This window comes from Bolinopsis microptera, chromosome 12 (assembly GCF_026151205.1).
Source record: "Bolinopsis microptera isolate Bmic1 chromosome 12, MBARI_Bmic_1.0, whole genome shotgun sequence".
In the NCBI taxonomy this organism is placed as follows: Eukaryota; Metazoa; Ctenophora; class Tentaculata; order Lobata; family Bolinopsidae; genus Bolinopsis; species Bolinopsis microptera.
In genome coordinates this window covers 2116144-2129709 of record NC_087083.1, presented here as the reverse complement: position 1 = coordinate 2129709, position 13566 = coordinate 2116144, and the positions used below count along the sequence as shown (strand labels likewise).

The 13566-nt window shown below is 37.3% G+C and overlaps 1 protein-coding gene and 1 long non-coding RNA gene across 3 annotated transcripts in view; both read right to left on the bottom strand.

The window, feature by feature from the left end:
* Nucleotides 1-5683: 5683 nt before the first annotated feature.
* LOC134824136 (uncharacterized) lies at nucleotides 5684-6613 on the bottom strand. The gene is made up of 4 exons (XR_010161356.1): nucleotides 6564-6613; nucleotides 6281-6379; nucleotides 5994-6090; nucleotides 5684-5748 (listed from the first exon to the last, which is right to left on the bottom strand). It is a non-coding gene; the product is annotated as an uncharacterized LOC134824136 (long non-coding RNA).
* Nucleotides 6614-10894: 4281 nt separating this feature from the next.
* Nucleotides 10895-13566, bottom strand: part of LOC134823968 (claspin-like) — an 87947-nt gene continuing 85275 nt past the window's right edge. Inside the window, exons 22-28 of one of the 2 annotated variants that reach the window (XM_063835563.1) lie at nucleotides 13411-13497; nucleotides 12951-13108; nucleotides 12533-12632; nucleotides 12324-12418; nucleotides 12043-12144; nucleotides 11752-11904; nucleotides 10895-11622 (exon numbers count right to left, since the gene is read on the bottom strand). In XM_063835563.1, coding sequence (XP_063691633.1) covers nucleotides 11515-11622; nucleotides 11752-11904; nucleotides 12043-12144; nucleotides 12324-12418; nucleotides 12533-12632; nucleotides 12951-13108; nucleotides 13411-13497 — 803 coding nt within the window. In that variant the 3' untranslated portion in view covers nucleotides 10895-11514. The remainder of the gene's footprint in view (nucleotides 11623-11751; nucleotides 11905-12042; nucleotides 12145-12323; nucleotides 12419-12532; nucleotides 12633-12950; nucleotides 13109-13410; nucleotides 13498-13566) is intronic. The other variant, XM_063835564.1, reaches the window with a different exon arrangement.

Here is a 13566-nt window from a genome sequence, read left to right as displayed (position 1 = left end):
TTTCATCATTTTGTCGGAGAGCTTACACTTACGGTTATAATTATTAGCTTATATTTTCTGATTTTGCTGCTAAAGTTTAGCTTAGGCTTCTAAATCTAACGACTTCACAATTTTCAGCAAATTCACGAAGTGTTTATCATAGATTGTCGTGTAGAATTGATATTTAATTCTGTTTTTGTACTTTACATTTATCAAATTAATTTGGCAGTTATGCGTCTCGTCATTCGTCATTTTCTTTATTAGTCATTCATATGTAAAGGTAAGATTTTTTGTTTTCCGACTAGGTTGTTTAGACCTCAACCTAGACATTATGCTAAATCTGGTCAACCCTAAATTATACGAAACTTTATGATTTAAAACACTTTTATTTCACTGAAAGACAGATAAAATGAATGATAACACATTCTATAGTGGTCAGTAATTTCATAGTAATTAGCATTATATTAATAACTACAATTTAATAACGAATAGTTAAGTTTGGTTAGTGGGTGAAATTATTTGCAAAATGACGCTCAATTGCTAGCTTAATATGTTTGTATTGTTATCAGCACAGTGGCGCAATCGGTTAAGCATAAGCCTTATCAGCTCCTTATCTGTCTGTCTAGCCCGGACGTAGCGAGATCGAGTCCCGGCTTGGTCAAAAGTTTTCAAAAATCGGCAATTAGTTCGTAAAAGTTCACTCAGCTGTGCAATCACACACTAATTCTAAACTAGACTAAAGGCTTATGTATACATGTTTCATAACAATAGAACTAGTCACCCACTAACGTTATTACACAGTAACATCATATCTAATATCGTATAATGCGAGCGTAGTTACTCAGTTTATCTAACAAATGTAACATGTAAGGATATCGGTTTAATGTTATACCCTCCCATGGGTACATAAAAACAGAGCAGTGTACACGTGCTCTTGATAACGATAAGTAAAGGTTAGCCAGGTCACCCTCCTCACTAACACCCAACACATTACACAGTACTATTACAGCAGGCCACTCACAAGAGGCACAACCAATACTGTTACACATAGCAATCTTACTAGCAGTGTTCTTACACCTCATATTAACACTGTCCTCAACTAGTGATACTACATCCTCAGTGTAATCATTATATACTATACCTATATCAGAATAATCTAATTCATGTGTAGCACACAATCTATCTAAATCAATATTAATAACACTTACAATACTATCAACATTACGATTATTAAAAACATGTATAACAGGCAATGTACCGTGTATAAAGTGTCCTGTTGATTGTGAAGGTAAAATAATATCTAAAATATCTGATTTAAGAGAACATAATTTAACGAATTGATCTCTGATTACAGATAAAATATTCGATAAATCAAACGTATTTCTCAAATTACTAGATAAAGTAGTCCTCTGATGAGGTGCTAATATATCAGTAAGTAGATTAGCTACTATTGAAATCTGATCTATGTCTGATAGCGCCCAAACCTGGACAATATCACATGCTATCCACACAATCTTATCTGCTGATAAGTCTTTTAAGGTGTTAATCAATAAAGCCCACTCTTCAGCTGTGGTATTATATCTAATAACTGCCTGTATATCATCAACAAACAAATTATAACCACTTAGTACACTGAGTATATCTGTTAAATATGTGGTACCTGCATAACCTGTTATCTCCACAATAATAACACTACACAAACACTCTGTTATAAGATTAGCTAGTTGTGTGGGAGTGTGTTTAGATCTACTAGTGCTTATCAGTTTGTATTTTATACTAGCGTTATCTAACGCACTTTGATAATGCTGTGAATTGTTCCCTTCTCCAGTAAACTTAAATACCACAACTTTATTGTCCTTATCAGATTGTATCAGTTGCAGTATTTTACCACATAATATGACAGTTTTGCCCGCCCCTGCGGGTCCGTTAATCAACAACAAATTCTCTTTTGACTCAAAAGCATTGTGTTGTTCTACTGTTAGGTTTTCCACATTAGAATTGTTTCTGATAACATCGGGAGCTTTGACAACTGCGGGATTTTGATTACGTTTTTTACCTTTTTTAGGCTCAAAAGTAATGCGACCTTCCTTAAGTTGTTTGTTGACATCCATAATACATCGTCCTAAACTGCACTTGGATTTATCACACGTGTTTCTCTCTGTGGCCCAAATAGCTAACAAAATGTTCCTTACTCTCTCGTGGGAATCTGAAGATGAATAATTGGCCAGAGTTACATTTGCTGCCCACCAAGCAGCATCAAGTTCGTTGCGACAAAGGTCCTCTTCAAATATGATAGTTGACAGTTCATCATCACTTAACCGGAGTTCTGTAATCTCACTAAATTGAAACTCATCTTTAAACTGTTTACTAAAATTAGGATAGGCAGTAAACTGAAGAATTTTTGCATCCTTATCCATACACTCGATCAGTTCCACAATCTTGTTTCTTTGTTTGACTGATTTCTGGAACGTTCCAATTAATGCTTTCAACTGCTGGTCTCTGTTACACTGAGGTTGCCAGTCCTCGCCAATTGAACACAGGTGGAAGTCTGGTTCACATTCCAAAACCTCTCCAACATTATCCATGTTCTTTACCTCGATGATAATGAAACTGTTCGCACAAATGATGAGAAAGTCACTTTCCCCCTCTTGATTTTCTGCATTTTTGCCTTTACAATTAGAACATCCTTTTCGGATATGACTTTTACCTGCACACAAACGATATTGATGATGCGTGTATTTGAAACTGTGAAGAACAATGAAGTTTCCATCTACCTCTTCCAAAGCCCTATACACCTTAACTTCAGTCTCGTAGTCTAATTGATGTCGTCTGTCATCTGTAAAGCTGGGACCGTTCTGATCTTTATCTGGATATACATCAATGTAGGTCTGCTCTGGTGCTCTTGGAAGCATTGTGGGCAGGTTTTCAGCCGTTGAGCAGTATTCTTCGTATATTTGTTTTCCATCTACCAAATATTTATCCATTGTTGATCAATTGATATATCTGAAATGAAATCAGCTGTAACAGGGATTTATACAGATTAAGATATCGAAGATTCCAGGATTAATTTGCTACACGTTGCACACCTCTCGTGCAGGTGCACGCAAAGCCGGTCGCGCGCGATCAAAATAGGAGTTGCAGCCTGTGTCATGGATTAATATAGGTTCTTATACTATCACATATTCATATAAGTATTCATATGAAGTATTCATATAATATCTTTCTCGTAAAAACCATACTTCATAAATTTTAAGTTCTTATGTATATGTTAATCATGAGTCGCTTTAGATGGCTTGAACTGAATCTTTGAATTTTGAGCTCTTTTAAAGCGATGTATAAATTTCTAGTTATTATAATTATTATTATAATTATCAAATTTCAGTTAATTTCTAAAATGACTTACTTGTTCAGTGGTCGTTTAGTGCCTTGTATTGAATAGAGGGTCCGAGGTTTGTTTCAGTGGTGTGCTTCCTTATTGGCCTATAAAACAGTATTTATTTAAATTTGTAACTGTTGCGTCAAAAGCCAGATATTTTCGAATTATAATATATCATGAGAAGCGTCAAATAATAAGAGTTTATTACTTTGTTGAAAAGAGACGATTTTCTTGTATAAAGCAGTGTGTTGATTCCAAAAATTAATGATAATATGTATTATGCTCCAAAGCAATTAAGTCATTTGTAACCCCTTTTTCCCAAAAATTGTGGCGCTTCTAGTTCTACATGTAGAATCTAGATGCCCATTTTATCTCTATATATTACAAAAATTACATAACATTCATGAATCAAGTTAAGGGGGGGGGGGGGGGGGGGGGGGGGGTTCACCCTGATTTTTTTGTGAAACTTGGTTTCGAGATAGCAGTTGACCAACAAACTAGGACCGGTGACCAAACTTTTGAGGGGGTCCCGGACCCCCAACCGCCAAACGGTGCCCGCGGGGCAGCCACGCCCATATTTGGTCCAAATTAGGCCCAATTTAGCCAAATACCCTGAACATGCCCAAAACCCAGATTTTAGGTGCTTTACTTGTAGCTAGTGGTCCCCTGAACTCGTATATGAATTTTCATCAAGATTGGACAAAAAATGACTGAGTTATGAGCCAAAAACCATATGCCCATATTTGGGCATACGCACCAAATTTGGTCGATTTAGGCCCATAAATTGGTCAAATATCAATATTTTTGAATGAAACCAACTTTATATGGAAGGTAAGCCTATACTACACATTCTCTATGATTATCAGCTCAGTATCTACCTAACTGTGGATTCTGTGTTCAATTAATCGCAAAAAAAGAAAAATGCCCGGCAAATTTCAGAATTTGGCCGCCAAATTTTTTTAAAGGCCTAACTCAAAATTCCATATTAAAACTTAAGGTCGAAATGCGATTCTGGGGGGGGGTCCAAGGGGAACTTTGGGGAACTTTTTTTGGGGAACTTCAGGAAACCTGGGGGACTTTCCCAAAGTTCCCCAAAAAATTATCAATGAAACAAATAATTTTGGGGAATTTTGGGGAACTTTTTTTTGGGGAACTTCAGAAAGTTCCCCAAAATTCCCCAAAGTTCCCCAAAAAAATTATAATGCCAAACAAATTATCATGCTGCAAGTATCAACAAGTAAGTTAAGATTATACCTTATAATAACATACATGTTAACATTAATGGGTATTAATGTATATTAGAGAAATTTTGAATAATTTTGAATAATTTTTAATAATTTTTAATAATTTTGGGGAATTTTGGGTAACTTTGGGGAGTTTTGGGGAACTTTTTTTTGGGGAACTTCAGAAATCTTGGGGGACTTTCCCAAAGTTCCCCAAAGTTCCCCTTGAACCCCCCCCCCCCCCCCCCCCCCGATTCTACGTTGATTCTGAAAATTTCATATAAAAATATTGAAACCCTATTGAGTTCTATTGTTTTGAACGAAATCAGTTTTGCAAATATCGCGAACTGAGATATGGGCGATTTTGTTCATTTTTTGCGATTATTTGAACACAGAATCCACAGTTAGTTAGATACTGAGTTGATAATCATAGAGAATGTGTAGTATAGGCTTACCTTCCATATAAAGTTGGTTTCATTCAAAAATATTGATATTTGACCAATTTATGGGCCAAAATCGATCAAATTTTGTGCGTATGCCCAAATATGGTCATATGGTTTTTGGCTCATAACTCGGTCATTTTTTGTCCAATCTTGATGAAAATTCATATACAAGTTCAAGGGACCACTAGCTACAAGTAAAGCACCTCAATTCTGGTTGTTGGGCATGTTCAGGGTATTTAGCTAAATTGGGCCTAATTTGGACCAAATATGGGCGTGGCTGCCCCGCGGGCACCGTTTGGCGGTTGGGGTCCGGGACCCCCTCAAAAGTTCGGTCACCGGTCCTAGTTTGTTGGTCAACTGCTATCTCGAAACCAAGTTTCACAAAAAAATCAGGGTGAACCCCCCCCCCCCCTTAATAGCCGGTCGGATTGTACCCAATTTCTGTGTTGATTTTAGATTAAATGCTTCCCGGTTATAGTATAGCCTTCTCAGATCTGAAAATCCTTAGTCCACACTCCATATCATTTTTGCTCAGACTAGTATACTTTTATGATTCATCATAAATTTACCATTGGGTTCAATGATATTTATTTTCTACCTGAACAGTCATTAAAATTATGCAAATGAATCATTCTATTTTGGTACCTGATGTTCAGAGCTATAAGATTTAGAGACTGTTAAGATGGAATATGAGTTGGTTTGATCCGCTATTTCTTTGAACTGAAACCTGAAATATACTCCATGTTACTTTCTTATGTTTATACTTTTAAAGCGGCGCATTCATGGCAGCTGTACTTGTTATAGTAGTAGAGTGTTATAACATTATAATAATGTAACATTAGCTGTGCCGTAATTGGTAATTGAATCGCAATTAGTTATCCGAAATTTAGTATCTATAATTGCTAATTAATAATGATTGATCATGGAAGGAAGATTATGTCGTCTGAATCTATGAATAAAACGTTCACAAACCTGATAACCTAGGGTAGGATATATAGTCTTCACAAAATAGATGACAGCTAGGAAGTAATTACTCGAATAAGTTGTTTTGATCCTGTACTTCTTATCACTGAAATTTGATATACTCCGCGTGAGTTTCTTTATCTTACAGCTTAAAAATAGCGTGCTGGAGCTGTCGTATTATCAAATAGTACCCATTTAGATTTCCCTCAAATTAATCAACAAATTGATCAATCAAAAACTTATATAGAAAGAAGATTGAGTTGTCTAAATCCTATATTTATAAAACATTCACAAACCTGCAATAACCTGGGCCGGGTAGGAGAGTCTTCACAAGATAGATGACAGCTAGGAAGTAGTTGCTCGAATAAGTTGTTTTGATCCTGTACTTCTTATCACTGAAATTTGATATACTCCGCGTGAGTTTCTTTATCTTACAGCTTAAAAATAGCGTGCTGGAGCTGTCGTATTATCAAATAGTACCCATTTAGATTTCCCTCAAATTAATCAACAAATTGATCAATCAAAAACTTATATAGAATGAAGATTGAGTTGTCTAAATCCTATAAAACATTCACAAACCTGCAATAACCTGGGCCGGGTAGGAGAGTCTTCACAAGATAGATGACAGCTAGGAAGTAGTTGCTCGAATAAGTTGTTTTGATCCTGTACTTCTTATCACTGAAATTTGATATACTCCGCGTGAGTTTCTTTATCTTTATTATTATATAACTTTATTCAAATCAAAAATAGAACATAAATGAACATCTTAAAGATCTGATAAGTAGCCAGAAAAAAAGAAAAACTGATACACAAGCTATAACAACTTCTTCCATCCCGCTCTATCAGAGGCTAAAAGTCTTAAATTGTACAAATCGTCTGTATTTACAAATGGAATGTTCCTGCTACCTAAATCAAATTTAATAGTCTTAAGCAAGTTCGACTGGTGTCTACCTACTCTACCCTTTTTAGTACTCTGACTCTCTACTGCAAAGTGTAATGCAAGCTGTGCAGGTGAGTTGTTATCACTGCGAAGGACATGTCCGAGCATCCTCCATCGTGCACATGCAACACGCTCACTGAGTGGAACCACCTCACATCTCTTGTAAAGGGTGTCGTTTTTGATTATATTAGGGTAAGTCATTCTGATGATTTGCCTCAGATGCTTTCTGTGGCAGATATCCAGTTTACTCAGTAGCTGCTTTGAAGCTGCCCAGCAGCTACAATTATACATTAAGACGGAGACCACCTGGGCTTCGTAGATCTTAAGTCTGGTCTTAAGAGGTATGCGTTTACCTTGTTCCCAAACTTTCTTGTAGGTTTGGAAAGCAAGATTTGCCAGAATACATCGTCTTTTTATGTCCTCGTTGCTGCACAATTTGGAACCAAGTGAGATAGATGATCTCCAGGGCTCTCTTCCTCGAAGTGGCTCTCCTTTGTCATCAACTTCGTTCTTCTCGGCCAGATAGATATGTGTGAACTCTGTTTTTGATTCGTTGACAAAAAGATTCCACTCCTCCAATATCTCCTTGCATATTGGTAACATGGACTCCTAATTCTTTTTATCCTCGTCTGTGAAGTCTGCGTCGTCTGCGTACTCCCACTCAAGAGGTAGCAGGTTTTCAGCAAACGGAGGGTTGGGTCTTAGATAAGACATAAAGGCACGAAGGTGGTAAAGTGCGCCAGCCAAATACAGGGTGAAAAGGTTTCCAGACAAACTATCACCTTTATCTTACAGCTTAAAATATCGTGCTGGAGCTGCGAATTATAAAATAGTACTAATTTTGATGTCCTTCGAATAAATCGAGGAATTAATTAACTGATATTAACTAAGTAATAAGCTAATATTGTCGTCATGAAGAACAGCTCAACAGCCCTGCCTTGGCATATATCAAGATTATCTGCCAAGGCAGCCGAGTCCCGACGGATCACAGCTAGGGGACGGAGCCTCGGGAAAATGTTTGATAAAATTGAAGTATTTTGCCACATTATCCGGCATTCTGGGCACATACATAGCCTTAAAATACATAAGTAAGCTTTGTGAAAAACATTTCATGGCAGGCAAGGCTATCGCCAGGGGAGGCTTCGCCTTCCCCGCCTCATTGCTAGCTACGTGGCTGATAAAGAACCAATTGTAGGAGAGCGATTGAGTTGTCTGAATACTGTATAACATGCACAAACCTGAAAACTTGGAGTAGGATACAGTCTTCACAAGAGGAATTAGGAAATAGTTTTCTTCTCAATATCGTCTTTCAAATTTTCTTAAAATTCAGTCACTGAAAACATTTACAATCAATAACCGGATGTATTTGAAGTTATGACGGCCTTCCATAGGTTTAGTGTTATGATTTAATCTGTAGTTTAAAATCTGCATTGGTATAATATTTACATTATGTAGTAAGTTACACGAAACAAAACGAAACACATTACTTACTACCCCGCTTCTAATAAATATTTCATGATTTGAACTAGGCCAGAATGTGGTTGAGTTTTATAACTTGAGAAAACCTCTTTACAATACATTTTCCACGTACCTGCCAAGAAGTTATAAATGTCTCGTCAACAAAGATGCGTCGATTAAAACAAGCTAACTTATCGCAGGCCAGGTTTAGTGTAAGCTTACAGTTACAAAGACACGAGATCGAGAATAAGAAATGCAGTCACAACGTGCTGCAACGGACCAACGAACCATTCTGATGTAGATTGCAGGTATGTAGAGTAAAGGAACTTGATATAATGCGTCACGTGCACTTCACGTGACCCGTCCGAGAAAGCTCAGAATACCGAGTTTAATGTCAGCAGGTAAGGTAACGTGATGTGTAACGTGACATTTTATTAGATCAGTAGATCACTCCGGCCGGTGTTATATTACCTACCTACACGAATGAGCTATTAATACACATACTAGTGACGGTCCAAGACGTTGAGTGCTACAAAAAGGGATTATTCTGCGACAATCTTAAAACGTGATGGCTAACGCTAGTTAGCGCTAATTAGCGTTTGAAATACTTAACTAGACTTAGATTACTACGTACTTATGTTAAAATCGTGCTTTTTTGCTTTTTGCTCTAGTAACACTATAATAAACACATGTTTGATACTGTTACTGTTACAGTTTGAGGTATACTCAGAGAAGAGATCCTGCACTCGGTGCAGTGAAATGGTGTTTTGGCTAAAATGTGGGCTCTGCTCCGACTGTCACGAAAAAAGAGCGGTAAGGAAGTTACTTTTACCTTACCAGTAGCATATAAAATGCAGCTGTTCTTATAACTATAACTTTCCGCACATTGATCTAACCATGACCATGTGCTTTCGCGCCACTTGTATCACGTTGCGACCCCCACGGTCGTTTCACTATATGGTGACGATACAGGGGGAGCCGCGCACTCGTGCGCGGCGGGTCATACAACGTATGACAAAGTTATACAGTTAAGGAAAGTGCAGTGATTTTCTAGTGTATAACTATAATTTTCTGTTAAAAATCAGGATTAAATATTTAGAAATTTACAATTCCATTAACTGTATGTACTCATTATGATTAACTGTTTTACAGGATCGGGATCCCTGATATGATGAGTCGTTCGTTTCACCAAAATCCTGTGCTCTATCTGCATTGCTTGGCAAACTCAAAGACCAAAAAAAGTGAACTTGAATCTCACAACAGAAGATCTTCATGGGCAAACTTCAAAATGATTTGACGAAAGTTTAATAACAATGTTATTGTCAATCCAAGACTTGAGACTGAAGACGATTGTGCGCGAATTTTGATTGAAGTGTGAAGAGAAAACATAGTCGCCACTCGCCAGTCAAAACATTTATTAGATACCAATTTCTGCTAGATTCATAAAATAACGAAATGATAGTCTGGCTCTAATTTAATTATTACTAAGAGTTCATCAACTTAATAACACCAGAATGTGTGTGTGTCTGTGTGTGTGTCTGTAATTTCCGAACGGTTATACAAAAAAAACGGTAATAGTTATGGGACTGGTTTTTTCGGTATAGTGCTGACAAAACTCTGACGAAGCCCATAAGCTAATTTTATAAAAATCGGCCGGTGGTAAGTGGTTTAATTGATGATTTTGTTCCAGAAATGTGACATAAATGGATGGGAGAGAGAACGAGGAGGATAACATGTACCGTAATTAGTTTAGCCCCACGTTATACTATATAAAGCTTAGAGCTCACTCTTGCGGCCGCTTTGTTTCAACTGTAGGGAGATTTCATACTTTCATAAGACAGCGTTATGCGTGATATCAAATATATAATGCGGTTGTATACTTTTACATTGCAACTGTGACAGTAAAGTCCCGGCCGAAGGCACGGGTTACACTAGTATATATATATGAAGATATACAATTGTTTGTAGCACATTATATCGGTATGTTGAAGTTATTATTCTTCGACTTAACAATAACTGAATGATTTCAGCTAATAGAAATTTCACTCTAACTTCATAATACAACTATTTTTAGTTTACTGCATATTATTAATATTTTTTGAAGGACTAATTGAAATTCTATTATTTTAAATAACGTTAATTTATACTTCTACGTTTTACTTTTAGTGTACAAACTTTATTACTCTTATAGTTATACCAAAACATACTACAGAGTTTTTCTGGATGATGATTAATCACTCTACACTCGACTGTCACGTGACTAATTTTTCAACCCGTTCTCTAGCTGGTCCTTAGCGACTATTCGAAACCCTAACCCTCTAATCTGATCCCAACCCTAACCCTAACCCAATCCTCAACAAAAGCATAAGCTCTAACCCTTACCCTAACGAGAAATTATACTAACTTCTTTATACGGTCATATCACGTGATCGAGACAGTTTTTCGCCAATATCTCGTCAGGGGAGCATTTTAACCCTGTGTGTCATTGCGCATAAAATTAAAACTTTCAACTCTGCTCATAAAGTTATATTCCAATTTGCTCGATTGACATAGTCATATCATACTATATATAAAGCGAGACGATATATATGGATCCGTACCATTTTACTGACACTGATCGTGGTTGTCCATTGACATTGTCGTACATCAGAGTGGAAAATGTCTATCGGTAATCGGTATTCGGTATCAAACACAGAAATTTGCGACTACTTAATCAGGTTAATCTGATATACAAACAAAACTATGAAAAAGGCTCGAATAACAGTCATAAAATGTTCCAATATGAAGGAAAACAATCTAAAAGATTGTTTACGTAGGCCATAGATTGGCCATTTAAGAGCACTCTCGTTTCTCTGCAACCTTTTTTATGACGTAGACATTTTCATTATGTAGAAATTACATTAGCGTAAAATTGTCCGAACCCCGCTCCTTCTAGGCTGCAGCTGACGTCTTATGTGAGCGACCCTCTTCTGCTTCAAGTGCAACAAAACTCCCATTTTCTGATGTAAAAACTGTCTTGATCCATTTGCAATTCGAATGCCGCTGTGTGTCAAGATTAAAACTCTCACTTGATGACGTAATTAGTTTGATTACGTAATTAGTTTGATTACATAATTAGTTTGATGACGTAATTCATTTGATAACATTGAAGATACTCTTAAGTTTACTGCTGTCTGCTGAAGGGCTGGCTGGCACACCAGAACTCGTGAATTTTTTGGGACGTTTCGGCTCACTTGCAAACTGAAAGAGGGTAGTAAGTTGTCGAATATCAATATGAGAAAGGCAGTCATCAACTTTTACGTAAACAAATTCACTAAATTTCCACTGACCAGACCTAATTATCGCCTATCAGTGAAATATTTGAATTACCTTGCCACTGCTCTTCCTCTTGGTCTGCCCCGGACTAACAGTCTGAAACACGTACGCCCGGTTGCTGGTTTTATCGGAATTCAGGGAGGACGAGGTAACGCTGGATAGTCGGGACAGAGTCCCGGTTGTGTGCTTGAGGAAACTACCGCATTGCTGAAGGGGAGAAGTTGGTGTCATAATACATTTAATTAGTGATATTTTTGTGTTGAAAGTTTCTATTAATGTGTTGGAAGTTTCTAATATGAATATAATTTTGTTTGTTATGTTCTAGTTAATCATATTTTCACACACCTGACTCGAGGAAAAAGCAGATCTGGAATTTGAGTCGGTGATGTCTTGGAGGGTGTCGAGAAACGCTTGACTGTCCTCATCAACCCTGTTCATTTTGCTAGCCTGGTCAGGAAATTATGTGGGTGAATTAGGGAGAAATGTGGGTGACGCTGGTGCGGTGGAAAACTGAGAATTGTGGGTAAAGCTGAGGAAACTGATAAATTTTGTTGAAGCTGGGAAAAATGAGAATTGTGATTGGTAGATAAAGTTGGAGGAAAGTGAGAAATTATGGCGATAGTTACCTCTTTTATGCGCTTTTCTTTAACAAACTGCTCCCTTTTTAACCGTTCAGTTCGCTTTTCCATAGCCTCCTTATATGTTTCAGCACTCGTCTCCACTAAAATATCATGTAAAATAAACCATAATAATCTGGGTCCCCATGATTTGTGGCACATAAAATCAACTTTGTAAGAATGTTAAGAATGAAAAAACTGGCTTTAAGTTTAAGTACCATTATCGTCCTCGAAGTCGAGTCCAAGGTTTGTTGAAAATAAATCCATGTTGGAATCTTCGCCGTGGAATTTACGAGTCCTAAAAAATCCTTGCTCCTCCTGCAACATAAATAAATTATCTCCGTGCCTCTCTGACATAAGATCGAGGGTGTTCACTCAACATACCCGGCATAATTATTATTATTAAAGCAAGCTTCTAGTTTCGGGATAGCCTGTAGCAGGCAACGCCCGATACTAATGCTTCTACAAACCTACACAAGTGCAAGTAAGTATAGTAAATATTTCATGCTAAGCATGTGGCACATATTACGGTAACCATCCATTGAAACAACCCAGCACGATTAATGAAATAAAACCTCCAGCTGGCACGAGTAATGACCATCTAAACACAATTTGAAGTTGGAATAAGACCAGAACCTGAATGAATCTCTCCTTGAGCCGTTTAATCTGCGCCTTCTCATCTAACGCCTGCTGGTCATGGTAGGCTAGTTTCAGCTGGGCGGCTAATTCTTCCTCGTCCGAGGGCAGTTCCGAGTCCTTCGCCATCATACTCTTGTCATACTCATCATGGTCCTCTGAAGGAAAGTTTGTTGTTCATATAAAATATATAATGGTCGTTCAAATATTACGTAATCAGTTTTTGAAACATTTTTACCCCCCCCCCCCCGCCCCCCTCCGTAATCAGTTTTACACATAGCTATTGTGTCAAAATTACACTAGCGTAATCATTTGGAAACCCCCCAACCCCCCCCCGGCCCCCTCATCTGATTCTGTAATATTACCCCTATAGACACGGCAAGCAAACGTATCTATTTCAGATATAGACAAGCAACAGTTTCAGTAAAATTTGTCAAATAAACTTTAAAATCAATGGTACCTTCGTTTTCATCATCACTGTGATCTGAACCACTCTTTTCAGCTTCATTGTCAAGTAAGTCAGAATACAGTGCTCGACGTTTCTTTCCTGTGGTGTGTCACGTGTTAAATTTGAAGTGGATGATCCAGAAAAATGAAAATTAACCTACGATGTGAT